This window comes from Mustela erminea, chromosome X (genome assembly GCF_009829155.1).
Source record: "Mustela erminea isolate mMusErm1 chromosome X, mMusErm1.Pri, whole genome shotgun sequence".
In the NCBI taxonomy this organism is placed as follows: domain Eukaryota; kingdom Metazoa; phylum Chordata; class Mammalia; order Carnivora; family Mustelidae; genus Mustela; species Mustela erminea.
The window spans coordinates 708,162-735,942 of NC_045635.1; the positions used below are offsets into that span (position 1 = coordinate 708,162).

General features: G+C 48.7%; 1 protein-coding gene across 1 annotated transcript; it reads right to left on the bottom strand.

The window, feature by feature from the left end:
• Positions 1 to 4,328: 4,328 nt before the first annotated feature.
• CRLF2 (cytokine receptor like factor 2) lies at positions 4,329 to 26,209 on the bottom strand. Its single transcript, XM_032331731.1, has 8 exons — positions 25,989 to 26,209; positions 16,799 to 16,901; positions 15,066 to 15,229; positions 13,506 to 13,639; positions 10,939 to 11,101; positions 9,623 to 9,728; positions 7,159 to 7,243; positions 4,329 to 5,289 (listed from the first exon to the last, which is right to left on the bottom strand). Exons 1-8 carry the CDS (start codon positions 26,068 to 26,070, stop codon positions 5,014 to 5,016), a joined length of 1,113 nt encoding a protein of 370 aa, XP_032187622.1. The 5' UTR covers positions 26,071 to 26,209; the 3' UTR covers positions 4,329 to 5,013.
• Positions 26,210 to 27,781: the final 1,572 nt, after the last annotated feature.

Here is a 27,781-nt window from a genome sequence, read left to right on the forward strand (position 1 = left end):
CAAAGATCTCGTTTCTAAAGAAGTTCGCATTCTCAGGGACGAGTAGACGTGAGTTTGGGGGCCGGGGGAGACTCCATTCAACCCATGACATGTTCCCGTTGAGTCAGAACCTATAAATACACACTCAGCAGATAAGGGGTAGACGTTCTCCACAATTCAATGACAAGAGTTCATTCATGAGTCTTTCCGAAACCCTGAGGGGTTGTGCCTCGAATCTCTCATCACAAGGGTTTTTAAGAAGTATTTTTGGGGTCAGTAATGAATTGACATACTAGTGAAGTGTATGTGTCCTCCCCACAGAAAAGCAGATGTAGGGTGCCCTCACGGTTTCCTGGTGTGAGTCTAGGGATTCATGTTCTTGGGGTGGGCCGTGGCCACTGGTGAGCCGGCATCATTGTTGGGAGAGGTGACATCAGGGACCTTTGCTGGTTTCCCTGCTGTGAGCTGGTGGCACCCACAGTGGGTGTCCATGGGGTGTCATGGACCAAAATGGAGGCAGATGGGACACAACGAAGAGGGGATGTTTTCTCATCCCTCAGTGGGGCACAGGACCCAGCTGAGAAACATGGGCAGGAGGCCACTGATTCCCTGTGCGTGATGCAGGAGCTCTACGTCAGCCCCAGGCGAGTCCTGTGCCTGCAGTTGGGATGGAAGGGTAGACACGGGAGCAGATGCTCCCACAGAACAGCGGCCACAGCAAGAACCAGATGCAACCGTAGGCACATCCGTGGAGACCAGGATGGGCCGATGCAGAAGACCCAGATTCCTGCCCACAGGTCCAGGATGCTCCCCAACCCCAGCCAGCCATCTTTGCCACCTCCTCCAGGAAGACCCACAGGATGCGCTCAAAGGTGCTCAAAAAAACCCAGAGGAGATGATCATTCTATCGTCTTGTATTCATGTCCTCAATGGAAGGAGCCGTCATCAAGGTAAGTTAGGAGCACGGGCCGTTTTATGCATTCATCTACCCGCAGGTACGTGTGTGGCTACTGTGTCTTGGCCGCTGTGAATTGGGGGGTCAGGAGCACGGGGCGGGGGGCAGGTGTCTTCTTGAATGAGGGATTTTGTGTATTCCAGATAGACGCCCGGCACGGTACCGTGTATTTTCTTACTATTTCACACGACAGCATTATCTTCGGCAGGTTCTGTCCATTATGGTCACCAACGTGCAGATAGCGTGTCCCAGGGTCCCTGGAGCCCCGTCGTCCGAAAGGAACGGGTGTTCCTCCATCTAAATCCAAAGCCGTTAACCACAGGGACAGAAAATAAGGGGGTGGTGCTGGGCGCGGTCATTAAAACGAAGCAGACACCAGAGGCCAAACATTCGGGGGCCAAAACCATACACTGAAAACCCGGCACCCTGACCATACGCATCCCGGGGTCTCAGCGCACGCCGTTTCCAAGCCCCCAGCTCGGGAGACGGGATCCGCAGGATGATCCTGGAGCCAACGTGTCTCCCGGGTCACCAGCTGCTCCTCCGATCAAACCCATGTGTGCGAAACTTTCCGGCAACCCCGGTGCTTACCCGGGTGGCGGGACTAGTTTCCGGAGAATGTCGTTCGGCTCCCCAATTTAAAGCCTCCCCTGATGCAGAGAGAGAGAGAGACAGAGACACAGCCCGGAGGCACCTGCAGAATGAAAACCCCCCGGGTGGGACGCACACCAGCCTTCCGGAGGCTTCCGTGCCCTCTGGCACGTGACAGCCCTTCCTCTTGATGCCATGGTGCGCAAGGAGAAGAGAAAGACTGGCTTTTTGCAGGCTTTTCGAGGCTTTGCAATGCTACGTTCTGCCGGGAGGATCTGGGTCGGTAATTTTAAAGTCAGTAAGAAAATCCGGAGCTTTCCGTCTCGCAAAGTCTGGCAAACTTTTGCTGCCATGCTGAGCTACAACAGAGACTATGTTGCAGGAAGATGTCACACATGGTCTATTCGGGTCTGTGTGTGATACATAGTAGCGTGCACGGGATACAAAACGCACAGTATGAACTCGAGGCATCGCTGGGACCTAGAGGAAACATTCTCCCTTCTAAGCCCGAATGTGTCGGTCTGAACACGGATTTTCTCCTGGAAACTCTACCAGGATCCCATGTGCACACATGCACGTCTTGCATTTCATCCCTATAGACGCTGCGGGAGAGGCCGTGTGGGTTTTCACGCCAGAGAGGAAGGCTCAGAGAGGTTCAGTACTGCCTCAGGTCCCACGGCACAGCCCGGGGGTCTGGACAGCTAACCCCAGGGCTGCTCACATTCCTGGAGGGTCTGGTCCTTCTCAAGGTGGGTGGACAGAGGGGCAGCCCTGCCCAGACAGCAGCGTCTCTCCTGCCATCAACTTGTCTGTGGGGACGTCCCCTTTCCCTTTCCAAGGGGCCGGGGGGATACAGGATGCACAGCCTTCAACTGTCGTCCGAGCCGTGGGTCACGAGAACCCCCGTGTGGGGGTAGGGACAGCTCAGGGAGGGCGTGGGCCCCCAGACTTGGGAACGGGGATGCAGACAAAGGGGACAGATAGCATCTGTGACTCATGGTTTCTTGAGAACATCGCCCTTTCGCGTTACGGGTTCTCGGGTTGCAGGCGAGACCCAGGGTCAGGCCTGCCCCCCACATCCCAAACAAAATAGGGGCACAGAGAGCCGCGGGGTGAGCAAGAATGCATGGTGTGTGCAGACCTGAGGCCTTGGGAGGCAGGTGCGGGGCAGGGGGGGGGTCCCTCTTCTGAATGCATGTCTTCAGGACCCAGTGATGGTTTATAAATTCTGGGTTTGGGGAGGTGTTCTATGGGGTAGGGTGGTTCTGCACAGAAGGGAGGGCAGCCCAGGGTCTGTGCCTGGGACCCCCAGCGGCCAAGCTGACCTGGGCAGTTAGTACGGTGGTGTGTGCATGAAGCGGGAACACTCACAGTAAAGGGCCCAACGCCCCAAGGCCAGGTCTCCTCTCGACGCCTGCATGTGGCCCCCATGTACACCTTCTGGAGGAAAACATCCATTCCTTGAAACCAGAGCGCACCAAAGGGCAGGACACAGGGTCTCCTGGGGCATTGTCCCATGCAGGGCACTGGGCACCAGACAGAGGTCCCTGGAAAGCTCCAGGCCCCCGAAGGACATACTATTCGGGGCTCAGTGCCAGTCCTGCACGCTCCCCAAACACAGACCCACCTTTGTCCATTGCGCTGTGAGTACGGGTATCTCAGGGCCACCATCTGAACACCCATAAACCAGGGCTTGGACCATAGAAACTGATGCCCTCACAGCTCTGGGGCACCCCCAGAGGACCCTTCCTCAGCTCCCCAGGCCTCCTTTGTCTGAGCCACCCGTTTGGGGTAACTTGTTCCTGGGGTCACAGGGAACCCATGCAGGGCATTGACAGAGACGGGGCTCGCACTCTACAGGTTGTCTCCCCCACCGACTCCAGCAGCCTCCCATGAACTCGTGCTCAACGAGGCCGGATGTGTGGGCTTTTAGGTTCATCCCTACGTTTCCCACTTCTACCAAGAACCCTCCTCTGTTGATTTACGGAGAATGCCTGACTCTCCATATCTGGCCACATGGACACCTGGCCACCAGGATGGAGGTCTGCTTACCTAGAGGTCTGCTCACCCAGAGATCTGCTCACTTGGACATCTGCTCACCTGGATGTTTGCTGACCTGGAGATCTGCTCACCTGGACATCTGCTCACTTGGACATCTGCTCACCTGGACATCTGCTCACTTGGAGATCTGCTCACTTTGACATCTACTCACCCGGAGTAGACCAGCCCTAAATGGGAGCTGTTGTGGATTGAATGACATCTCCCCAAAATCCACATGTTGAGGCCCTCATCAAGGACCTCAGAAGGTGGCTGTATTTGGAGACTGGGTCTTCAAACAGCTACGAGGTCACTAGGAGGGGCCCTGATCCCGTAGGACTGGGGTCCTTACAAGAAGAGGAGATAAGGACGCAGACAGGCAGAGACCACCACGTGAGGACACGGGAGATTAAGGGGTCTACACCCAAGGAGAGAAGCCTCAGGAGGAAGCTGCCTCAGCCCCACCTGGATCTCAGCCTCCCAGCCTCCGGACGGAGGGATGAATTCCTATTGTTGAAGTCTCCCCCGTGTGGGGCGTTTCTTACGGTCGCCCTCATACAGGAGGGGAGGTCCTGACGGGCCCCTGGCTCCGAACGGCAAACCTGCCTCCAAGCTCCACGCTGCATCAGGGCCAGCGGGAAGAACCACCATCTGGAAAAACCGAGGAACATCCTGTACTTGAAGTCCAAGGGGATAAAACTGGTGGTGATCTCCACCGTCTACACAAACACCCACTACCTACTGAAGTCAGTAAAACTCAAGCCAGTTTGTTCTTTGGTCTCTTTATTTCCACTCACAAAAGGAGATGGGCACCCAAGGGCAAGATGCTTTGGGTGACCACACACGGCATCGTAACGTTGGCTGTCTCTGGAGTAAAGGCCACAAGGGCGGGTGCCAACAAACACAGAGTCTCGAGAAGCTAACGCCCCAGGGGTTGAAAAGTGGGTGTCTCTCCATCTCAGAGCAAGAACTGGGTGGCTGGTTGCCATCGGCAAGGCAGGTCTCCTTCCCCCGCCAGGAGCAGGAAGCTCTGCTTCTGGGTCCTTGTGCTGCAGGACGGAAGAGCAGAGAAAATGCTCGGGAGTGGAAATGTGAGGGTAGGACGTGGGCGAGATGCACGGATGAAGGTGGTTTGGGGGCACCCCGGTCATCTTTCCTCATGATTTATGGGAAAACATCAGGCACAAGGAGATGCGAGCTCAAAGCAGGAAACACTCCAATGCACGGGATCCCATCTATGGTGATTCTGCTTTTGAGCCCTAAAGTAGCAACATCTGTGCGATGAGAGATGACCCAGTGGATGCAATGGTGTTAGGGGTCTTCAGTAATCCTTCCCCAGACACTGGCCGTGTTTCTGTTCTCTTTACCATGGTGTTGAGTCCCCTAGATGCTCCTCCTGGAGCCCATAACTCAACACAGATCCCAATGCTGGCTTTTGAGTTTGCACACCCTCACAACATCACATATGAGTTGTCACTCATCACAAACGTAAAGCCCCCAAGAGAAATCTCCTCGCCACCTTGCAGGGGCTGGCAAGGGAGCCGGCTGGGGTCCCCAGAAGTCTCTTCCTCCTCCGTCTGTGGGCACAGGGGGCTGGTCGTCATGATGGGCATCTCGGCTTCATGCTTGACCACGTGGACAACTAGGGCCTCTTCTGGGACACACTCTTGCTCTGCACCCTCCATCTTATTCAAGTGGGCCACGTTCTGGGTGTCCTTTATCCACTCCTGTGGGGATGAAACATGGCTTCGTGAACCCAAGGGACATGCCTCTCCTCTCGTGCCCCCTGGCTATGCATCCCTGGGACCCAGGCAGCCTCCCTCTGGCAGGAACGCCAATCCCAGGGAACAGAAAACACTGGCGTTCGTATCTGGTTATCTCTGAGCTAAGCCCAGGATGCTTTTTAGACCTGCTTTGTATCATCGGCCCCGAAAGCTGTTTGCAGAACCTCCATGGCCTTCTAAACGTGTCAAGGCAAGGAACACGCCTTCTGGCGTGGCTCTTCTCGAACCCGATTGCGTTTGCAAGTCGCCTGGAGTCTTGTGACCAGGGTTATCACTCAGCGGTGGGCTCTGGACACAGCAATTCTAACAAGCCCCCCAGGGATGTCCTTGATGCTGGCGGGGTCACACCTGGGACAGGGGGCTCCGTGAGACTCTGTGCCAACAGGGGGAGTGTCCTTTCTCCTGCTTGGAGTTGGATGTCCCCTGGCCACCCCAGACGGCTTCTGTCTGTGAAACTCAACAATCATTACTATCAGCCTAGTCACTTCCCACATCACACCTGCCATCCAGAGGCCCAACCCTCCCTTTTCCTCTGCCCTGTCGCTTCTCCAGGCTTCATCAGACCTCATGAAAATGGCACAGGCGCCCCCAGGTCTAAGCACCTCTTTGGGGTTTTCCCTGCTTTTCCGTGAACCCTCCTGCACCCTCACGTGCATATGAAATCAACATTTTCTTCTGTTAATCTGATTTTTTTTTCATCTGGTTAATTTGCAGGCCCTGATCACAGAACCTAAGAGGGTAGAGCGAAAAAAAATTTCCCCCCGTTTTTTTTTTTTTTTAACTCCCTTACACCTAAGTAGTTTCAAAATCAAACCTGCTCCTGGAGGAGGTAGGAGAGTACACACCCCTCCCCAAAATAAACATGTGCCCATCCTAACACCCAGAACCTGTAAATGTATATTTATATGGAAATAGCAACTTTGCAGATGTGACTAACGAAGGATCAGCGATGAGACCATCCTGGATCAGGGTGGCCCTAAATCCAAGGTCGGTGTCCCCGTAAGAGACAGAAGAGACACAGATGCAGAGAAGCCACAAGAGGACGGAGGCAGAGATGGGAGGGACTCAGCCACCAGCCCAAGGACGCCTGGAGGACCAGAAGCTGGAAGAGGCAGGAAAGACCCTCTCCTGGAGCCTTAGGAGGGAGCATGACCCTGCCCTGCCTGGATCTCAGCATCCCTGCCCCGCCTGGATCTCAGCATCCCTGCCCCGCCTGGATCTCTGTGGTCCTGTCACCCCCTGGACCTCAGACTCTGGTCTCCAGGACAGGGAGATGATTAATTGCTGCTGTTTCAAGCCTCTGGTTGGAGGCAGCACCGGGCAACTTCCGGTGCACTGCCCCTTAAAATCCACGGGACCGTCTGGTGAGCTCCGGGGTTGGGGCGCTGGTCCCATCTCCCTAATTCCCAACAACTCACAGGCCTCCACGAGCCCTTATCAAGGGAACGAAATAACGATTGAAAACCGTTGAAAAGCGGAAGTTTCTGGTCTGTTTTCGGCTCTGCGCGTGGGGGGAGCCCGTTAAGAACACAACTTCCTGGTGAGATGAACAGGCGATTGGGCTGGAAAATCCCGTGAGGGCACCACTCTCTGGGGCTGACTGAACGAGAAGCCGCCCTTTGAAACCCTCTCGGGACCTTATCTGTCTGCCCAGGAGCCAACCAGGAAGAGGGGGGGTCTCGGTTCAGAAGAGGCTCACGGGCACCCAAGGAGGCAGCTGGAATTCATGTGGGCTTTCAACAGGGTACAGGGGGAGGTGTGAGAGCGTGACAAGGAAATCCCGCAGGACAAGCACGGGCAGATGGCAGTTACCTGGAAGTTACCCTGGTGGGATTCAAAGAGCCCAGGGAAGCTGAATTTGGGATCAGGCACCATGGGCATGAGGAGCTTCTGAACTCTGAAATGGACACGGAGAGCTTGGTCAGGTGGGCCGGCATTGTGGAGCGGGGCTGTGGCCTTTCAAGGGGCCGAGCATGGGGACACAGCCCCCCCTCAGGGACGTGGCTCCTGGATAGGACTACGTCTTCCTTGTCAAGACATACGCTCCCCCCTTCAGCTCCCCAGGGTCCCTTCTCCCGCCATGCCCCTGACACCGTCCGGCGAGAAACTGTGGGGTTACAGGGACGGACCCCCTTCCTGCACAATACTGATTCCCGTCACGCAGGGATTGCTCCTTCGCTTTCCATAAGGCAGTGGACTGAATGGTGTCCCCTCAAAGTTCCTAGATTGAAGCCCTATCCCTCCCTGCAACGTGTCTTTGGAGATCGGGCTTCTCGGGTGGTCATACTGAAGGTTCCCTGAGTCTTAAGGGAGGGGCCTGACGGTGATCAGGATAAGCCCCCTGGACCGTTGGTTATTTGGGGCTGATGGCTGTTAAGATCTAGGACATATAGAAGGAGCTTTGTCTTCTTCCCCACCTGCCTAAAAACTAGGCATCCGTTTCCTATTTTGCAATGGAAATTTGTTTTTGTAAAGGTGCCCCCCTCTCATAACCAGGAAAAAAGAAAACAAATTGTACCACCGAGATATTTCCACATAGACAGCCTTTCTCTACCATTAGTTTTATCTAAACATTTCCTAGTCAGCTTCCCCGAATTTACCCGTAGAGCTTCAGATCCCCTTTTTCTCTGCCTAACGACTTCTCCACAACCTTTGCCCTTTGTTAAACCAGCATATAAGCTCCCCAGACTAACGGCCACTTTGGGTTTTCACTTCTTGTCTCTGACTCCTCCCTGCATGTCAAACTATAACATCAATAAAGAAACATATGCTTTATTTAATTAAAATAAAATTAAGCCAGATGTAAAAGTTAAATGTAGACGAACCCTTTCTAAAAGAAACAAGCAATAAAATAAATTAAATATTTTTTAAAAAGAAAGAAATACATGCCATTTCCCCTGTTAATTTATCTTGAGTCACTTTAATTCACAGGCCCCCACGGACAGAACTTAAGAGGTTCTACTATAATCTACTATGCTCCAAATCTGATATGACTGGAGACTTTATAAAAAGAGAGCGCGATTACAGGGATGTGTGGACGCACAGGGAGAGGAGACAAAGCGAGAAGACGCTGTGTACACGCCAAGGAAAGAGGCCTCAGGGAAAATCCGCCCTGCCCATGCCTTGATCTCAGCGTCCTAGGTTCCAGAACTCGGAGAGGACTAATGCCTGTGATTTGAGCCTCCCCCATCTTTAGTCCTTTGTTACGGCCACCCTAGGACACCGATACCAATATAGTTGACTTTTCACCCCTCACTGTGAATACAGGCTTCCCTTGAAGACAGGGCAAGTGCTAGTATTTTCCAGGATTAGTGCCCCTCAGTGTCCCTTGGGGGTGATTTTCAGCTCTGTATTTAGAACACCAGCAGACACCCTGATCTGATTGTTTTGTCTCCTCCGCAGCAGGGCACTGTTTGGTGGCATCTGTTGGAGAGGGTAAAAGCGAGGCGGTGATGCTGGAAAGGTCACAGACAATCTGCAGGAATTAGGAGATGCACCCCCTTGCTGTATCAGGCTCCAAGGGGGCCCGCAGCAGGTGTCCCACTTCCCCTAGCACAGACCCAGCCTCAGGGCTCCAGGATGGTCCTTTGTCTTTCTCTACATGTGACCCCCAGTGTCGCTATGGAAACCTCATCTTAAGAAGTGAAGACGGTGCCCACTACCTTGGACATCGGTACCCTCACACGTCAGCCAGACTCCTTGGTACAACGCAAGTCGGTTTACATAAGGATGGAAATAGCGGTGGTTAACTTGTGAAGAGGGTCAGCAAAGAAAAGCTACTTAATGATTTTTGAGATGCTGCCTGCAGGCTCAGAGAATACTGTGTGGGTGTATCTGTCACTGGGTTTGAGAAACAGACGAGGGTCTATGTGCAATTCTCACTCTCTCCACCCAACAAAAAAAGCTCAATAAGTCTCAATGACAATTGAAAACTGTTTTAAGCACCAGTCACTCTAACACGGTAGGTGGACACAGCTCAGTGGGGTCTGTGTTGGAAACAAGCTAACCCTCTGATAGGAGTTAACACTCATATATGCTCCTGTCTCTACGACACTATTTCTCAATGAATACCTCAGGTATCCCTGCATTTTTTAGATTATTTCTGTCAATTTTCCTGTAACACATTCTTGGCGACATGTGATTGGGGGGGACGTGATGGCCACCTCAATAACCGTATCAGATGATTCTCTTTCTCTTTTCCACTTCATGGGCAAACAGCAACCAAAGTCCTCTCTCCCATGTGTATGACAAGTCCGGCGAGAAGACGCATCCTTACCTCCGTACTTTCCATAAAGACAGAAGAAGAAGGAACACGGTCAGCAAAGCAACCATGCTGGAAATTAAAACAAATTTTGGGAAAAGCTTTTTCTGCTGGCACGAATCTAAAGGAAAAAAGAATGAGTGTTGTCAGTTTTCAGGATGATAGTAAATCGGTCTCCAATGTCCCATTTTCCTTCCTTTATAAATGGCGATGTCTACAAATCTTGATTTCAGCCGGAAGTATCCTGGGAAGAGAGATGGTCTGTCTCAACAGGCACACCTCAGGCAGTCACTGCAGGAGGTGGGTAGAGTCGACGCACAGTTGTCAGGTACCTGTGTTACCAGCAGTGTTTGAGGCTACTGAGGCTTGGTTTTGGCTATCCTTTGTCTTCTGTATCTGTCGATGTATCTATCTATCAATCATCTATCCATCCGTCCATTTATCTATCCATGCATATCCATTCAACCATATCTAACTATTCATCCATCCCTCCTCCATTTATCCATCCATCATTCTATCTATCCATCCATTCATCCATCCATCTATCCTTACATTGTATCTATCTATCATCTATCTATCCATTCATCTATGAATATATCTTTCATATCCATCCAACCATCCATCCATAACAACTAACCATCCATCTTTCCATTTATTCATCCCTCATTCTATCTATCCAACCATCCATCCATCCATATCTAACTATTCATCCATCCATCCATTCATCCATCCAACCATCCATCCATCCATCCAACCATCCATCCATCCAACCAACCATCCATCCATCCATCCAACCATCCATCCATCCATCCAACCATCCATCCATCCAACCAACCATCCATCCATCCATCCAACCATCCATCCATCCATCCATCCATCCATCCATTCATCATCTGTCTATCTTTCCATCTATCACCTAGCCACCCATCCATCCATTCACCCACCCACCCACCATATCTATTTATCTACCTATGTATGTACCTATCTATCCATCCATCAATTCATTTATATCTATGGACTTATCTACCAACTATCATTTTTTTACCCATCTGTCATGATCAATTCATCTATGTCATCAGTCATCTATTTGTATATCTATAGTCTATGCCTACATCACCCTAAAAACATTCATAAATGGTACTTATTATTATTGCTGCTCTCAATAAAAATAAAAATGAAAATGAGCCCAATAGGGTAGACAGCCTGGAGAGAGAAACAATTGCTTTCAAATTGATCTCTGAAGTAGGAAGTGAGGTCATTCATTTTTAGGTGTCCCTAAGCCTCTCTCCCCTAAAAGACAACGTAGAGCACTGCTGTGTGACAAGCCTTACCTCTCAGCTCCCCGCTCTGCTGGTGTGTCACTTCTGACCAGTCACTTGGGTATGTGTCGGGGCCATAACTGGACTCCATAGTTTTCACTCTGGCCCGGAAGAAATAACATTTCTCAGCATCCAAGCCATCTGTCGTAACATTGCAGGTTTCTTCCTCCTTGGACTGCAGAGAAAAAGCAAACACGGTGATCGATGACTTGACCTAAACCCTTTAACCTTGTACTAGGGAGTCACGTAAGATTCCTACTTTTCAGCATTCCCACTCTTGTTGCACTTTCTCTATCGGCCTAACAAAAACAAATGCAGTGACAATTTCTAGATGCCCCTCCAAAAAGAAACAATCCCTTGTAACAGACATGACTACATATGTTTTTAAGAATTACTTGGTGAGGGGCACCTGGGTGGCTCAGAGGGTTAAAGCCTCTTCCTTCGGCTCAGGTCATGATCCCAGGATCCTGGGATCAAGCCCTGCCTTGGGCTCTCTGCTCAGTGAGGAGCCTGCTTCCTCCTCTCTCTCTCTGCCTGCCTCTCTGCCTACTTGGAATCTCTGTCTGTCAAATAAATAAATAAAATCTTAAAACAAAACAAAACAAAACAACAAAAAAAGAATTACTTGGTGAAAACTTACTCCTTCCAAAAAAAGTAACTTTTTGGAAACAATACAAAAGTTACTCATGTTTACTTTGAAAACTTTAGAAAACATACACACATACAAACACACAACAAAAAAAAACATAAAACCTCCTTCATTCTAGCTCCATGATATAACTGGTGGCTCTTACATATTTTGTCATATTGATGTACCGTAATTTGACTCTCTTCTTAGTGTATGGCATAGAGGAAGCCTCCAATGCTTTGTCATTATTTTAGATAATCCTTCAATAGACGCCTCTGAGTATAAAACCTCATGCACATTTTCAATCCTTTCCCTGCGATTAATTTCTAAAAAAGGGACTCAACAGATCAGAACCAGGAGAAGTTCTTAACGTTTATTAATGTTCAACATCCTTGCCCAGTATCACATTTTGTTATTAGCATAATCTTTAGGTGGAATCTGGTACCCACCTATTGCTTTAATCTGTATTTCTTTGATGAGTTTCATCAAATCTCATCTCCATGATTGCATTTTAGTAGACCAGCAATAGGTCAGTTTTTTTTCTCTTTTCTGATAGGTCCCCTCCTGTTTTAACTGCCTTACACTGGTATTCTCACTTTTATCCTTATCGCTATATTTATTGTACCATTTCCAGATTTTAGCGTGTGTCGCATGGGCAATGCGTCTGCTTAGGGTTTGCCTCCTCCTACAGAGGGTTCAGTTTATGAGAGTAGAGATTCCCGTCTGTTGACAGATCTCACTGTTGTCTCCACATATGTGCCTGGTCCAGACACCAGTGAACATAATAATAATGAGGAAGAGTAGTGAGTGAGTAGTACGTGTGCACCTAGTGGTAAGACTACCCGTAGTAAGAGTGAATTTACTCAATGTTTTTCATGTGTTATCATTTCCATCCACAAGTTGCCCTTGCTAGGTGTGACTATTATGTCCTCAGTGCTTGGGGCATAGTAGATACTCAATAAGTATATTTTGAATGAATGTTGAAGAAAATCCCTCCCAACACCTGTAACTATGGCAGGTATCGACTGTCCTGGGCTGAGAAGTTCAGTTACACTCACCTACCCTTTACTTCCTGGATGGTGCTAGGAGATATGGTCCTTCTGGTTGACCTCCTTATCCAAGTCTGCAGAGCTCGATGGACACAAGTGTACTTGCAGAGTGGTGGAGTCCCTGAATTCTGAGATTGGCAGGGAGCTCATAGTCCAGGTAGCTTAACTACTCTTGTCATGTTAGACCCTTATCTCTAGGAGACACCCTTCAAGCCAACTTCAGAGTTTGGACACCTCCAGGAATGGGCATCTCACTGTACATGATTTGGGTGATTCCGTCTGCTCTCTGCAGAATTTGTCCATTAGTTCCAGTTCTGCTATTGCAAGGAATTTAATCCCTTGTTTATACAGTGGTCATTTCATTATTAGAAGACAACTGTGAGCCTCTGGGTCATATGATCTTCCCATAATTTTAATGTATTCCATAGATTATGCCCATAGACACAGAACCAGAAAGGTTCTCGTGTGTTCAAAAAGCATACAAAGAAGGCTAGATGGCACAGTGTGATGATGATGAATTTCATTTGTCACCTTGGCCAGGTTTGGTGCCCAGTTAATTAGATGTCAGCCTACATATTCCCATAAAGGTGTTTTCTAGAAATGCTCAATGTTTTTAATCAGCCAAATTTAGGTTACTCTATAATGTCGGTGAGCCGTACTCACCCCGTCGAAGGCCTTGAGAGGACAGACTGGAGCTTCCTAGAGAAGTCTCAAGACCCTAATGGAAACCTGTCTGGGTTTCCAGCCTACCGGCGTGAGACTTACCTGTCCCTATAATCTCATAAGGAATTCCTTAAGATAAATGTCAACATCTGTCTCTGTGTCTCTCCATGTTTCTCTCAGCTACCACTTGGGGATTCTTACTCACACTTGCCCTGAGGAAAAGATGCCACCCCACTCACCTGCCACTCAGTGTCGAACATACTCTTGTACTGGATTTCGTAGAGGAGACGCTTGTAGGGGAGATCAGAACAGGTCACTGTGATGGCTTCCTGATGCCACTGGAAGTTCAAGTCTTTCGGGGAGCTGGGCTTCACTAAGACACAGAGACAACAAAATGATCACCACCTCGACGGAGATCCCACTTCTCTAAAATTATCGTTGTAAGTTTTCTTAGACTTGTGTTCTTCTGCCTACATGAATCCTTCCCTTAATACTTTATAAGATTGGCATTGGGGGGGGGTCATTTGTCCTCATTACATCTGTAGCATTGGTTTGAACCAGAGCTCCAAGGACCTGTATGTATGTTGTAAGAGGAACTCTTTGAGGTTGTGTGAAAAACTCCTATGTATCTTTTATGGGATGAATAGTGTCCCCCAAAAGAAAGATGTATGTTGAAGTCCTAGCCCCTATATCTCAGAATAGAACTGCATTTGGGATAAATTTAGGTATAATTATTAATGAAAAGAGTAGGGTGTGTTCTGATCCTATTTAACTGGTGTCCTCATAAGAGGAAACAGAGGCACACAGCCGGAAAATGGTATATGGAGGTAGAGGTATAAATGGGGCTAATGGCTCTACAAGTTGAGAAAGACCAAGAGTTGCCAGCAGCCATAGAAACAAAGAGAGAGGCATGGACCGGATTATCTCCCAGAGTCTCCAGAAGGAACCAGCACTGGTCACACCTTGATTTCAGATGCCTGGGATCTTCTTAATTGTGGGAGGACAAATTTCTCTTGTCTTAAGCCACCCATTTTGTAGTAATTCATTGTAGTAGCCCCAGCAAACTAAAATGAGGACAGAACATGGACAATGCCATATGGGACTCTTTTCTAGAAAATGAATGCTTTTGTGAGTTAAATGGTGTCCACCAGCAAGTATGTCCAAGTCCTAACCTCTGGTACTGTGAAAGCGGCTTTATTAAGAAACGAGATCTGCGCAGAAATCATCAAGATAGAATGAGGTCATCCTGGATTAGGGTTGCCCTAAATCCAAGAGCAAGTCTCTTTAGACAGAAGAGGAGAGACACAGACACAGGAGAGAAGCCACATGAAGATGGAGGCAGAGATGGGAGGAACATAGCCACAAGCCAAGGGATGCCTGGAGCCCCAGAAGCTGAAAGAGGCAGAAAGGATCCTCCCCTAACCCCTGAAAGGAACACAGCCTTGCCCCTCCTGGATCTCAGCAGCCCTGCCCCACCTGGATCTCCAACTGTGGTCTCCAGAGCAGAGAGATGATTAATTTATGTTGTTTCAAACCATCTGGTTTATAGTCATTTCATGTGGCACTCTTTTGTAACCCCAGATAGACAGCCAACCCTGAACACTCCTAAGAAAAACCAGTGGGGTGGTATGGAGGGCAAGATGTCCTTCTCTCTCTCTCTCTCTCTCTGTTGGAGGGCAGAGTGTCATACCATATCTTTACCCAATGCGTGTATCAAAATGGATTTTCTAGAAGGCCAGTCTCTTCTAAGTTGGAGTAGGAAAGGAGCCCTGGGCAATGAGTTTGTTTTTGGTACTTACAGTAAGCACTGATCCATTGGCACTTGGTGAGAAGGCGGTGTGTTGCATTCCAGATGGAAAAGCACAGAATTTCATCTTTTTTTGCCTCCAGGAGGCATCCAGCAGTGCGACTTTGTTGAAGAATATAGTTGGAGCATTGGCTACTGGTCTCATCACTGCTTAACCTGCGGTTAAAAAAAAGGGACCCATTCAGCCATAGAGGGTCTTTGAAAATAATATCTTCACACATCTACGGGCCGCTCCTTTGCTCCACATCTCTGCAACAGACTCAGATTGGGGACCCCCTTCCCTAGCTTCAAGGACCCTTTCTTACAAGCACAGCAAGAAGTGCCCAAACAGAAATCATCCACTCTCTCAAAAGGTTAATCTTCTAGAACCCTTTGATGGGTTGAATGGTGGCTTTCCAAAGGGCATGTTCATGTTTTAATCCCTGGATTCTGTGCATGGGAGCTTATCTGGAAATATAGTCTTCACAGATGTGATTAAAAGAAAGATATCAAGATATGATCATCTTGCACTAAAGTGGGCCCTAAATCCAATAACACCATCCTTATAAGAGATGCAAGATGAGACACAGTCTCAGAGAAGGAGCCACATGAAGTTAGAGACAGAGATGGCACGTGGCCACAAGTCCAGGGATGCCTGGAGTCCAGAAGCTGGAGGAGGCAGGAAGGACCCTCCCGGGAGCCTCTGGAAGGAGCACAGCCCTGCCCCGCCTGGATCTCAGTGGCCCTGCCCCGCCTGGATCTTACACTTCTGGTGCCAAGAACTGGAAGAGGATGAATTTCTGTTGTCCTAACCTGCTCAGTTTGTGGTACTTTGTTACGGCCACCCCTGAAAACTAATAACGAATACGGCTTGACTTGCAGAGTCACCAGGCCCTGATTTGAACAGGCACTTTAATAAGGAGGTACCAAGATTAGAGATCTCCCTGGGGCTTCGTACAATATGAAGAAAAAAACACGGTTCCCAGTTAAGACCAGTTCAGGCTCTGTCTTTAAGTCCTCGAATCTAAGCAATGACTCGATGAGGAATTGTGTCCTCTATAATGAAGAAACCGATGATCAAGTGACTTACCTGTGCGATCGCCTAGGAAATCCAGCACTTTCTTTTTTTTAAGCTTATTTTCCCAGTCGATTCACCTTAAACTGTCTTGCGTACACTTAAACCTCTTGCGTACACTTCCCATTTGTGTCATACGCTATCAAACTGCAAAGAATCAATCACACACCACACATCTCCCATTCACAGAATTAGGACTAAATTATTTAGAGAATCCTTTCCTCCCACATTTATACCCATGTCTTTGAGCATGGAAGACAAAAAAAGCCCATGACAAGGAGACACGTTTTCGGAAGGTGGTGGCTGGTGAGCTGGCGTAAGAGTGTCAGATGGTTAACGTTTGCCATGGCCGCATAGAACGTGTCAAGGGAACAGGGCTCCCTTTGAAGGTATCTGTTGAGACATCGCAAATGGTCCTGGGTGAAGAAACACCTTCTGGGTGTCCTGGTAAGAATCTAGGTAGTTTTGAGTGTGACTCGGTCATCACTTGGTTAGGAAGCTTGGGGATCTGTGGTTGCTGTTGTGGCGAGGGCTCGAGCCTAAACAGAACACACACATTCACACTTGAACGTTCTGATCCCTCACACCTTCACGACCTGGCGCTGGCTGCGGTCTTAGAGGAAGAAATATTTGCACGCAGAGCAGGATGTTCCCTTCCTGGGGGCACTTACTTGTAGAAGAACGTCAAATTTGTCCCAGAGACCTTGCTGGCATTCCACATGACCTGCACGGTTTCAAAATTAAAGTTGATAATCTGAAGTTGCAACGCTCCTTCTGGGTGAAAAGACAAACAGAGGATCTTTTGAGGCCATGCTGAAAACAGATGGAAATCTGTCAAAGGACACCAGCACTTTTGTCGTACGAATGAAAGAATGCTTTAAAGGGACAGAGAAAATCAAGATTTTCACAAGTAAGCCAGGCATTAATTATGTCACTAAGAGCCTCAGGATATATAAAGGTTGCTCAGGACAGAGGCATGAGCCAGCAGCAAGATTACAGCCACTTTTCTTCTTGTGTTTGCAAGAGATTATGACCTTTAATTAGTATGACGGGCAGCTACTGAGTATCGACTGTGTGTCTGATGACATCATCTTTTGGGGGCACGCAGGGGGGCATTAGACACTGTCCCCCAGCCACCCAACTCGCTGTCTCACTCAGAACACCAAACATGACAACTTGAGAAAAAGCTCGCCGACAAATGAGTCCTTTGGTCTTGGCTTTTCAAGTGAAAGTCTTGGGTACTTTTGATTTTCACGGATGTTAGTCATTGTGAAAGTCGTGAATGGGTGTATTCTAGGATTGAGCAAACATGCTGTGGTAGTGCGGGTAGCAAGAGGCAAGTCTCCAACTGTCAGCGGAGGGAGTAACAATTTTGGGAATATGGAAGGCTAGAATGAACCCAGTGGTGTGGAGTTAGAAGTGGAAGTATTTAGGACAGGTAGATAGATGATAGATGTAGATAGATAGATAGATAAAAGATGATGGATGGATAGGTAGGTAAGTAGATAGATAATGAAAGGGTGGTTGAATGGGTGATGGATGGGTGGATGGATATTTGGATATGTAGATAGATATGGATGGGTGGATGGATGGATCAATAGATGTGATGGATAGATAGATGATGATGATGATAGGTTGATAGATATAGGGGTGGATGGATGAATTGATAGATGGATGGATAGGCTAGATAAATAGATATAGGTTTGACGATAGATAAGTAGGTAGGTAGATAGATAATGGATGGATGGATGGATGGATGGATGGATCAACAGACACATTTCTAACACCAGCAGGTTGTGGGGGACAGGAAGGTGAACAGACACATGTCCACAAATGCCAAGAAGGAGGGTCTGGAAGCCCCTAGATCAGGAACTCATACTCCACATTCAGTGCTGGGTTCAGCTCCTCCACCCATCAAGCAGGAGGCAAAGACAGGTCCTTGCCCTAGCTCTGTTGGCTCAACCCCACTGTGAGGTCTCCAGACTGGATGGTTTGGCCTGCTGAACATTCAGGGGGCCACCTTCCACTCCGTGGTCTGGAGTTAACCATGCTCTCTCGTCATGGCCTCTCGGCAATCCCAATCCAATCTTGTATTTCCCTTACATGTTTCTCAAGACCTCCAACCGATGTTCTTATGCAATTGGCCAATGACTATCCACACGGTGGAAATGAACAAAGCCCACCCAAATGAAAACAAGCAGAAGACAACTTTTTCGAAGCTTTCAGGATCAGGGAGTCGAGCACCATCCCTGGAATTTGGCAGAGACTTAAAAGGCAGAGGGAGGAGTGGGAGAGCCTCATAGCCAGGCAGGGGTGGAGGTGGGGCACGGACGCTCAAGTCTGTCCTGATGGAGGCTGTTGGCACAGGGGTAGCTGCAGATGGTTCAGTAGAAGCAGAGTGTCTGGTGGGATTGGTTTGATGAGTATAATTGGGTTTTTTGTGCTTGGTTCAGAGTTGGAAGCTGGGATGAAAATTAGGGAAGTTGTCAGATATTAACTCAAGGGGCTGGTTTCCCGGGCAGGCTGCCCCAGGCTGTGAATCAGAGCTCTGTTTTCCTAGACTGTTTGGCCATTGTCCATCTGCACATTTTGTCTCTCGGTTTCCTGCATTTTGGCAGTCTGACCGCCATTCACGGAGACCCCAACGAGTCCTCTCTGTGCTGTTGTCAGCTATGTTATCTACACTCTTCTTTTTCCAATGTCGTTGACGCCCCCGATGTCACCCACGGGGCCCAGTCCTGTGCTCAACGTGTAGAAAAATGCTCAGGAAAGATGTGCTGAATTGGCAACAAATACAGAAGTTGAACTCTGTGAAAAATCCCATCATAAACTCTGGGATTTTTATCCCAGGGGATGGGACGTCTGGTTGACTCAGTCGATTGACCATCCAGCTTTGGGTTGTGATCTTGGGGTCATGAGGTTGAGCCCTCTCTCAGGCTCCATACTCAGCTTGGAGCCTGCTTCTTCCTCTCCCTCTGTTCCTCTCTCTCTCTCTCTCTCAAATAAATAAATCAAATCTTAAAAAAATACAAAAATTAAAAACCACACACACAACATTATGGGACTCTGGATCTATCCTGACTTCTGAAAATCAAAGGTAGAAGGCAGGCTATACATGTTCTTTGAGTTTTTAAGGAAGAGTTTCTCGCGCCCGCGGTGTACAGAATACTTCTGTTTTGTGCGGACCATTGTTCCTGACGTAACCGATCACACAGTAGATGATCTCAAACTTGCACCGGTTCCAGAAGTAGAAGAGATGTTGGGAAAGACCTCCTAGCTTCTGGAAATCCCTGACCTTCAGAAGAGGAACTAGTGCCCATTTCTTATGGTGAACACCTTCGCACGCTCTGAAAGGGAGGGGAGTGTACAGCTCAGTCCTCGACAAACATTACAACAGATCTTTGGACCGCTGTCTGTGGAAGATATCTAATGGATAAACAAAACACCCCAGGGCATCAGCAGGAAAGGAGAAGTGTTCTTGTGGTTCATTTCCTCCCCCATATGGTGAGCCAGTTGCTGGGAGAGTTTGCAACTTGATCAGACTTGAAAAGGGGAAAGAAAAGGAAGTCATCGTGTGTCTGTGGCTTCTTTGCTAACTGTCCAGAATCGATTCCGACATTCCCTTGGAGTCTAGGTGAGGGACATGACTGGGGTTTTCGCCACCGGGGCGTGGGCAAGACTTCTCTGAGAAGGAGAAGGAAAGCGTGGAAAGCGTTCTACTGATCCTACAAAATGCTTTCATCCTACAAAACGGTGCTCTTGAAGCAGACTCTTCAGTGCGGCGTGAAAGCAGGTCTGAGATCCGCAAGCCATCTGTAAGGGCTTCGGTGTGGTTTGCAAAACAGAAAGGGAACTTCTGCTTCCACACTGGGTCCTCACCCCTGCCCTGCCCTGCCCTGTATTCTGTCAGGGCAAATTGAGTTTAAAAATAAAACATGTAGGGCACCTGGGTGGCTCAGCAGGTCAAGCATGTGCCTTTGGCTCAGGTCATGATCTCAGGGTCCTGAGATGGAGCCCCAGCTCAAGCTCCACACTCAGAGCAGAGTCTGCTTGAGAGCCTCTCTGCCTCCCCGCTGCCCCTCCAGCTTGTGCTCTCTCGGTCTCTAAAATAAATAAATTAATCAATCAATTAAATAAAAAGGAAGACATGCTTCCCTTCCCTTTCTTGCAGAACTTTAGGAAACTTGTAAGATCTTTCTCCATCTCTTTGACATACATGCACATCCTTTTACAAGTTCGTAAGCTTTCCCCCAGGTTTAGGGCCCAGGATTATCTTTTCTCAGACACCTGGAAAATTACTCTTGGAAATGCAAATACCAAGGAACGTGATGTGCCGTTTCTGTGTGAGGGTTAAGTCTGGCGCCAAGTTATAAAACAACATCTTGTTGTAAAGATAGGAGTTTACTTTCCCATGGGATAAAACCAACTAGCTAACACAGATGGTCGCTCCAATTACCGGGTGAAATTAGGGAGAACTTTGTGGGACAAACGGTGCTGAGCGGGTCTCATACTCGAGAACCAGCAACTGTTTATTCCCAGAGTATGTGTATCATGCATGGTGCCCACCAGCTCTAAAAAAAAGGGTTTCTGTGTTTGCTGAATTCTTGTCTTTGTAGATCTTTTTTGCGCATTGTGTGTGGTGTGTATTGCCTTCTGGTTAAATCCTTATTTAATAATAAGGGGTGGCTTTTCTCTCTCTTCTACCTTTGTGGACGAGGCTTCTGGGTTGGCAAGCAAACAGCAGGGTCAAGAGCATCCCTCAGTCTCCAGGAACTAGCTATGCTCCTGGGCCATGGGTCTCTCTGTTATTAGCAATCCTGGTGGCACTGTTTCCACTGAGCAATGCCATCTCACTCTGGTGATCCCAGGGTCCCCATCTTTGAATGTCAGCTTCCCAACAAAAAAGAACATGGGGACACCAAAACTGTGCTATTTCTCCCCTGTAATTGTTGCTCAGAAAGTACATGTTGATTTTACCAGATATGATGAATTGATTTGGACATGTCAAGAGGCAAAGGCACAAAACTGCAAATTTACCTGAGGACCTACAATGCAGGCAGCCCCCATGATAGACTCTGTCTGTACAGAGAGAGAAGGAGGCAAAGAAAGATCCTTGGGACACTGATTGCCAGACTTCATCAATAGTTCACTTGTATTGAAAATTTACACTCTTGTGGAGAACCCCTCACGCACTAGATGATGGAGCCAGGGGATGAGAAGGTCATGAGAGAGAGAGAGTTTTATGGGGATGGAGTTTCAGTTGATGAGAAGTTCTAGATGAGAAAGTTCTAGAAGATGAGAAAGTTCTAGAAATGGGTGGTAGGGATGGTTGGACAACAAATGTACTTAATGTCACTGACCTGTGCACTTAAGAAAGATTAAGAAGGGATATTCTATATATAGTTTACGACGATTTTTTTAAAAAGAATAAGCAACTTAATTTTGTAAAAAAAAAATGTATCTACGATCATTTTTTTGAAAAAGAATAAGCAACTCAATTTTGTAAAAAATTGTATGTACCACCATTTTAAAAAAAAAAGAATAAGCAACTTAATTTTATTTTAAAAAATGTATCTACCATCATTTTTTAAAAAAGAATAAGCAACTTAACTTTGCAAAACATTGTATCTGACCCCATAATTTCATGATATTTCCTAAGGCATTGCTCATGCTCCAGACTTGGGAGCGTCTACCCCAAAGAACGGCTGAAATGAATTTCGCTGCCTTGTTTTGACGCCGATCGGGCAGATGCTCTAGTCTGGGGCTATCGGGGCAAAGTTGTTTCTTCTTCTTCTTTTTTAAGATTTATTTATTTTGAAGAGGGAAAACGTGAGCACGTGCAGAGGAGAAGCAGAGGGAGAGAGAATCTTGAAGAACACTGAGAGCCCGACCCGGGACTGGATCTCAAGACCCTGAGATCATGGTCTGAGCCACCCAGGCGCCCCCCGGGCCAAATTCTCAAAGCCGTGTCTTTGGACAAAGTCACTGTGGTCCATGGGTAAGATGACGTATCATTCAGCCATCAGAAGGAATAAAGGACTCACTTGCCCTACGATGCGGCTGAAGTATGAACCCACGAGGCTGACTGACAGGCACCGCAGAAAAAAGTGGTCAGATATCGTGGGGTCACCGTGAATATGGGATGTCCAGAAGAGGGAAATCCACGGACACGGAAAGCAGGTTAGCAGTAGTCAAGGGGCTGGGGACCGGATCGGGAAGGGGGCTGTATGGGTTCTTGGGTCGAGAGTTTCCATTTGGGATGATGGAAATGTTCTAAAACTCATTGCATGTGTTTATGAATTTCCTAAAACTCATTGAATTGTGCCCTTTAAGTGGACAAATTATATCCCATAGAGCTGCTTCCAAAAAACAACAGCAACAACCCAACAAAAAACCATGTCCTGTTTCACTTTCTTGCCCCGTCCCAACTCCTGTGGACGTCTCCCTTGATGGAGACCATTTCGACCAACACCGATGAGCAGGGTTTCCCCCAACAAAGATCTTGCAATGGGAACCTGCCCCAACAGCTCCCCCATGTCAAGGACCCAGCCGATTTTCTGCAGATGTGCCTTTGATTCCAACACCCTCCCAGAGCTGCGGGGAAATCGGGAGCCCGACGCCTCTGCAAACAGTGGGGCGACCTCCTGCAGGTGCACCACTGAAACGCCAACAATTTCCTTCCTGGGTCTCAGTTCACTGCACACAGAGAGTTACGCAAAAGATGATTCAAGAACCCCACGAATTTGCTTCGAGGAGTTTGGAGGTTCCCAAGGGACTCTGCCCCCAAATAGGGTTGGGTATTTCTGAGGTTAGTACGTGAGATCTGATCAAAGCCGTGGGTGGCGTGGGAAGGGGGCAGCCCAGAAGGCCTTTCAATCACCAGCCATTTTCCTGGGACCTGCATGCCTCAAGGGTAGCAAACACAAAGACAAGCACGAAGACAGCACGGACCCAGGACATTAGTTAGATGGGAAAGTCTGAACCATTCTTATCTGTCCTAAGGGCGAGGACACAGGACTCGAGAGGCGGCAAAGTGTCGTCCCCATATGCAAGCAGGTCCCTGATGGGGTGGGAAGCCCCACATCTGCCCCTACCCGGGCCTTGTCTGCAGGAAGGAGGCAGGCCAAAACCACACCATTGCTCAGCCCTGGCTGACGCCAACGGGGTCCCCGCGATACCAGAGTGACATCCGGTTAAAGTGCAATCGTTCTGGTAAGGTGACCGCTATGAATGCTACGCTTTGGACTCTGTCTCTGTTTCTCCCTCCTTCCTTCTTTATTTACTGGGCAACCGACACACAAAGGCAAAGGCAGCTGCACTGGGGCGTCCCCCTCCAGGCCCATCCCCACGTGGACACCCTCCAGAATCCATCTAATGCCGGTCGGACATGTCCTTGTGGTCCACCCGACCCCGTGAGGGCTCCCCTTATTCCTCTGGATGTCCACGCTGGCTGTGACCCAGGTACCCACATCTCCATTATGCACGCACGGAGCCCTGATTATAGATCTCTCCCACCCGTGATGGGGCCGCCGCTAATGGCTACCTGCCCATACATCAACCAAGACCCTATTTCCAAGTAAGATCCACAGGGAGGTTCCAAGGGTTCTGAATTGAACACTGGAGGGGAGTCCCAGCTGAACCCACAAAGGGAGGGCGTGTTACACACACAAGGGTATAGGGACAGTAATCGTTAGCATCTACGGTCCTAAGATACACCAGGCAGGGAGAGGTGTGTTAATGGTGGTACCCAATATGTCTTGGGCCGTTTGTGTGCACAGAAGACTGGCCTTGGGACTCCCTGCAAGTCTCATGAAGCATCGGCAACATGGCAGGTGGGAACGAAATCCACGGCCCTCCCAACTCCTGGGTGCAGAGGCAGCGGGATGTCCGGTCTGGGTCCATCCTGTCTCTGAGGGAGGCAGGTGCCCAAGGAGACCTTCTACAGAGCTGCCATCACCGGCACATTGGTGGCCCACCATGGCTTTCCCCATGGATGGTCACCTCAATGTCACCCACCTGCAAGGTGGTTCCTGGTCTACTCACACGGCACCGTCCCAACAACCACAAGCCCAGACGTGTCCCACACTACCACCTTCAGAACATCAGAAATCGTCAGATAAGCATCACCTTCCACTCTCTTGCTCGCCTCCTGCCCTAACCCACACCTGAGTATCAGGTCTCTACTGCATGTGGGGGGAGCATCTGATCGTAATTGAAGACCCCTCACCCTTCCTAAATCTGCACATGAGGTCTGTGAGCTCACGGGTTCCTTCTGGTCAAAGGTGCGTCATCCCACAGGAAAGCTAAAATTGCCCCAACAGAAATTCGACCTGAACCCCCCCTCGTGAGTCTGTATGTCCGGTCATAGCGGCCCCTTCCACATCTATGGGATCCTAACTCCTGCCATTGGCCGCTATGACCTGGGGTTACTGGATGTCCCGTTGCATTCCTCAGCTGACTGTAGGTGCACAGGAGAAGTAGAAGGAGCTTTCCTAACACTGTGCCCCTGTGGGACCCTAGTTCCCACTACTTAGTTTTCAAGGCTTTTATGCCTATAACGTCTCGGGCGCGAAAAGGCAACTCCACTGAAAGAAAAGGAAGCAAAACCCAACCCTCATTCACAAAGTGTTTTCTAACAAGTTACTAGAAAGCCATACCCTGGCTAATTGAATTTAAATGAATAAAAATAAATAAAATAGAAATAAAATAATAGTTACAGAAAGGGTCTGAGTGTGTTGGGCACCTGTGGGTACGGAGGGTCCCCACATGCACCTGCTCACGATCAGAACCCAGAACTGGTCTAAACTGTGCTTTTCTACTGAGAGACGTTTCAGGTTCACGGGAGGTAAAATGTGGGTGCAAAGTGTCATGGATCTGCCTCGATGGGGGGGCACGTGGCAGATCTGATCTGAGAATGTGACAAGGGACCAATGGGTGTTGCACAGTTTAGGAATTACGTTAGACCCTGTGCAGATCCAGCCTCGGGAGACCCCTCACAAAGGCTCTTTGGGACTCCTTGCTGTGTCCGCTGTAACCCCAAGGCACCGTTATGAGACTATAGCAAACGGGGTTCACGGAGGCTTGTAAACCTCCATGGGTGGTTTGCAGGATTCCCTGCAAGTGAAGGGGACACTTCACAGACTCCAAGTCCCTAACCTGTCATCCCCGGCTCCCTGAGCCACCCCGACATTACAAAATCCAATCAGACCTCCTCGGGCACAAGACCTGCCCCACCATCCCCACCATAGCTGGATCTCTCTCGCTTGCCTTCTCTCGGGGGACCCATGTTAGCAAAGCGTATCCCAGGAGCACGCACCCAGGAACAGGTCCCGAGAACGCACAGTGAGGTGGGAGCTGGGATCCCTTCAGGAGACACGGCCATGGGCTTCAAGGACGACCCCACAGATGGACGGCTCCAAAGCCCATGGTGGGTGCAGAGACGCCCTCACCTTTCCCGGGGGTGACACAAGCTCATCCCCGACAGGTCTATAGTCACTTAAACAAAATGCCTTTGAGCTCTTGGAAGAAACAACAGGGAAGCCACCCAGAGTCTCAACGCAACAGACCTCACACTCTTTCATTTACTTATTTATTTATTTCGTGCATTCGAACCGAATGCATTCCAACTGGGTCCGTCATGAGCCCTCTGCAAACAGGTGAGCAGGCCTATGGAGACTTGGGAACATGCATACTCCTTGTTACTGTTACCAAAAAACAAGCAAAGGGAAACAAAAAAATACAACAGTTGCAAAAGAGAAACACTGAAAGATGGGAAGGAAGGAAGGAAGGAAGGTTGGTTGGTTAAAATAAAGGACATTTTATTCACACAAGTGGCCACATGGCCACACAAGCATGGCTTACCCAGTGCTGAGTCTTCTGAAACCGTCACGTCAGCCAGGAGGAAGAGGGCTGCCGACGCCCAGGGCAGAAACACGGACCTCATACTTGCGGAGAGACACGAAAGAGTGAGCCGAAGGTCTGTGCCTTCATGGCTATTGTAAAGAGGTTACCCTGTTCTTAAAGAGTGGAACAGAAATAAGGAAATGACAACGGGAAACAGAGTCAATCTTTACTTAAAATGATGACTCTTGTTTAAAAGAGAAAAAAAAAAAAATAACCACAACAGAAACACAAGATCACTCTTGCCCACGCGCAGCCCACGAGGAGCTGGGCTGGAAAGCGTTGCAGCTGGTGGGGAGGCCTGTGGGGCGAGTGAGGTCCTGGAGGCGCTCTGTGGATGGTGGGCGTGGTGGGTCATCTGGTGGTGAAGACATTTCACCCATCCCGTCAGGGTCCATCCAAGCTGGGGGCGAAGGTGTTGAGCCTGGTGTCCATGAGGTTCACATTGGGGAACTTCCAGAATTCAAACGAAGAATCATCATTGGCTGGACGTCAGTGAGGATACCAGTTGCTGCGTGTTCCTCAAGAGCACAGAGCTAGGACTGACCATCTGCGTCCACCACTTCTGTCTTCAAATACACTCCTGGGAGTGGGTTCTCAGGGCTGTCAATGAAAAAAGAAAAAAAAAAGAAAAAGAAAAAAAAATGAGAGAATGCCTGGCTGGCTCAGTCCGTGAATCATGTGACTCTTGGTGTTGGGGGCATGAGTTCAAGCCCCACGTGTTAGGGTGGAGATTACTTAGAAAATTTTTTTTCCTAATTCTTTTAATTTAAAGTCTAAATTTTTTAAATTCAAAATTTTTTTAAGTAATACAGCGATTACTATTCTGGTAAAAACAGTCCATAGCTACAAAGCACTTTCACAGACACGGAATCTGTAAGCAAAAGGACATAAGCAAAAAAAAAAAAAAAAAAAAATCCAACAACACCACCAAAAAAACAGGAATATCTTCATTTTAGAGTGAAATCTGTGTTTCTGGGAAGCGGGGCATGAGCTGAGTGGCTTCCGATCACTTAAGTGAAGGCTGATTCAGGACTTGCTGACCCTTGACCAGCAACTCTTCCACCCCAAGCATCCTCAAGACCAGAAGTCCAAATGGGTCTCCCTGACCAAACATCATGGCGATGGTAGCCCGGACATTCCTGCTGGAATTTCTAGAGTAGAATCAGGCTTCTTGCCTTCCCAGCTGCGCAAAGCTGCCTGCATTCTTTGACTCCTAGACCTACATCCCTCCAACCTCTGCGTCCAAGGTCACAGTTCCTTCTCTGACGTTGAACCTTCTGCCTCCCTCCTCTAAATGAGGGCCCTGTGCCCATCTACGTAATCCACATGGGTCCGTGGCATCTCCAGATTCCTAATCACACCTGCAAAAGCACTTTCGACTTGTAAGGTAGCAGATGCCTAGATTCCCAGGATTTGGATGTGGACATCTTTGGGGAGGGTTGTTCTGTTTCCCACACAGGGATTAGGATGTAGAGACCCTAGTGTGAGAGTTGATAGGTGATAGTTAGATGGACAGATAGATACATGGTAGATGATTGATTGATAGATAGGTATGTAGGTAGGTAGGTAGATAAGATGGATGGATGGATGGATGGATGGATGGATGGATGGATGGATGGATGAATGGATGGATGAACAGACAGATGGATGGGTAGATGGATGGATGATGGACAGCTGGATGGATGGATGGATGCACAGATGAACAGACGGATGGATGGATGGATGGATGGACGGATGGATGGATGGATGGA

Coding starts and splice junctions, on each gene's coding strand:
- CRLF2 (XM_032331731.1), bottom strand. CDS start 26,070: ATGAGGTCCGTGTTTCTGCCCTGGGCGTCGGCAGCCCTCTTCCTCCTG. Junction 16,902..25,988: donor TTCAGAAGACTCAGCACTGG/GTAAGCCATGCT, acceptor CTTTTCACCCAG/AAGGAGCGTTGCAACTTCAG. Junction 15,230..16,798: donor AATTTGACGTTCTTCTACAA/GTAAGTGCCCCC, acceptor TTTTAACCGCAG/GTTAAGCAGTGATGAGACCA.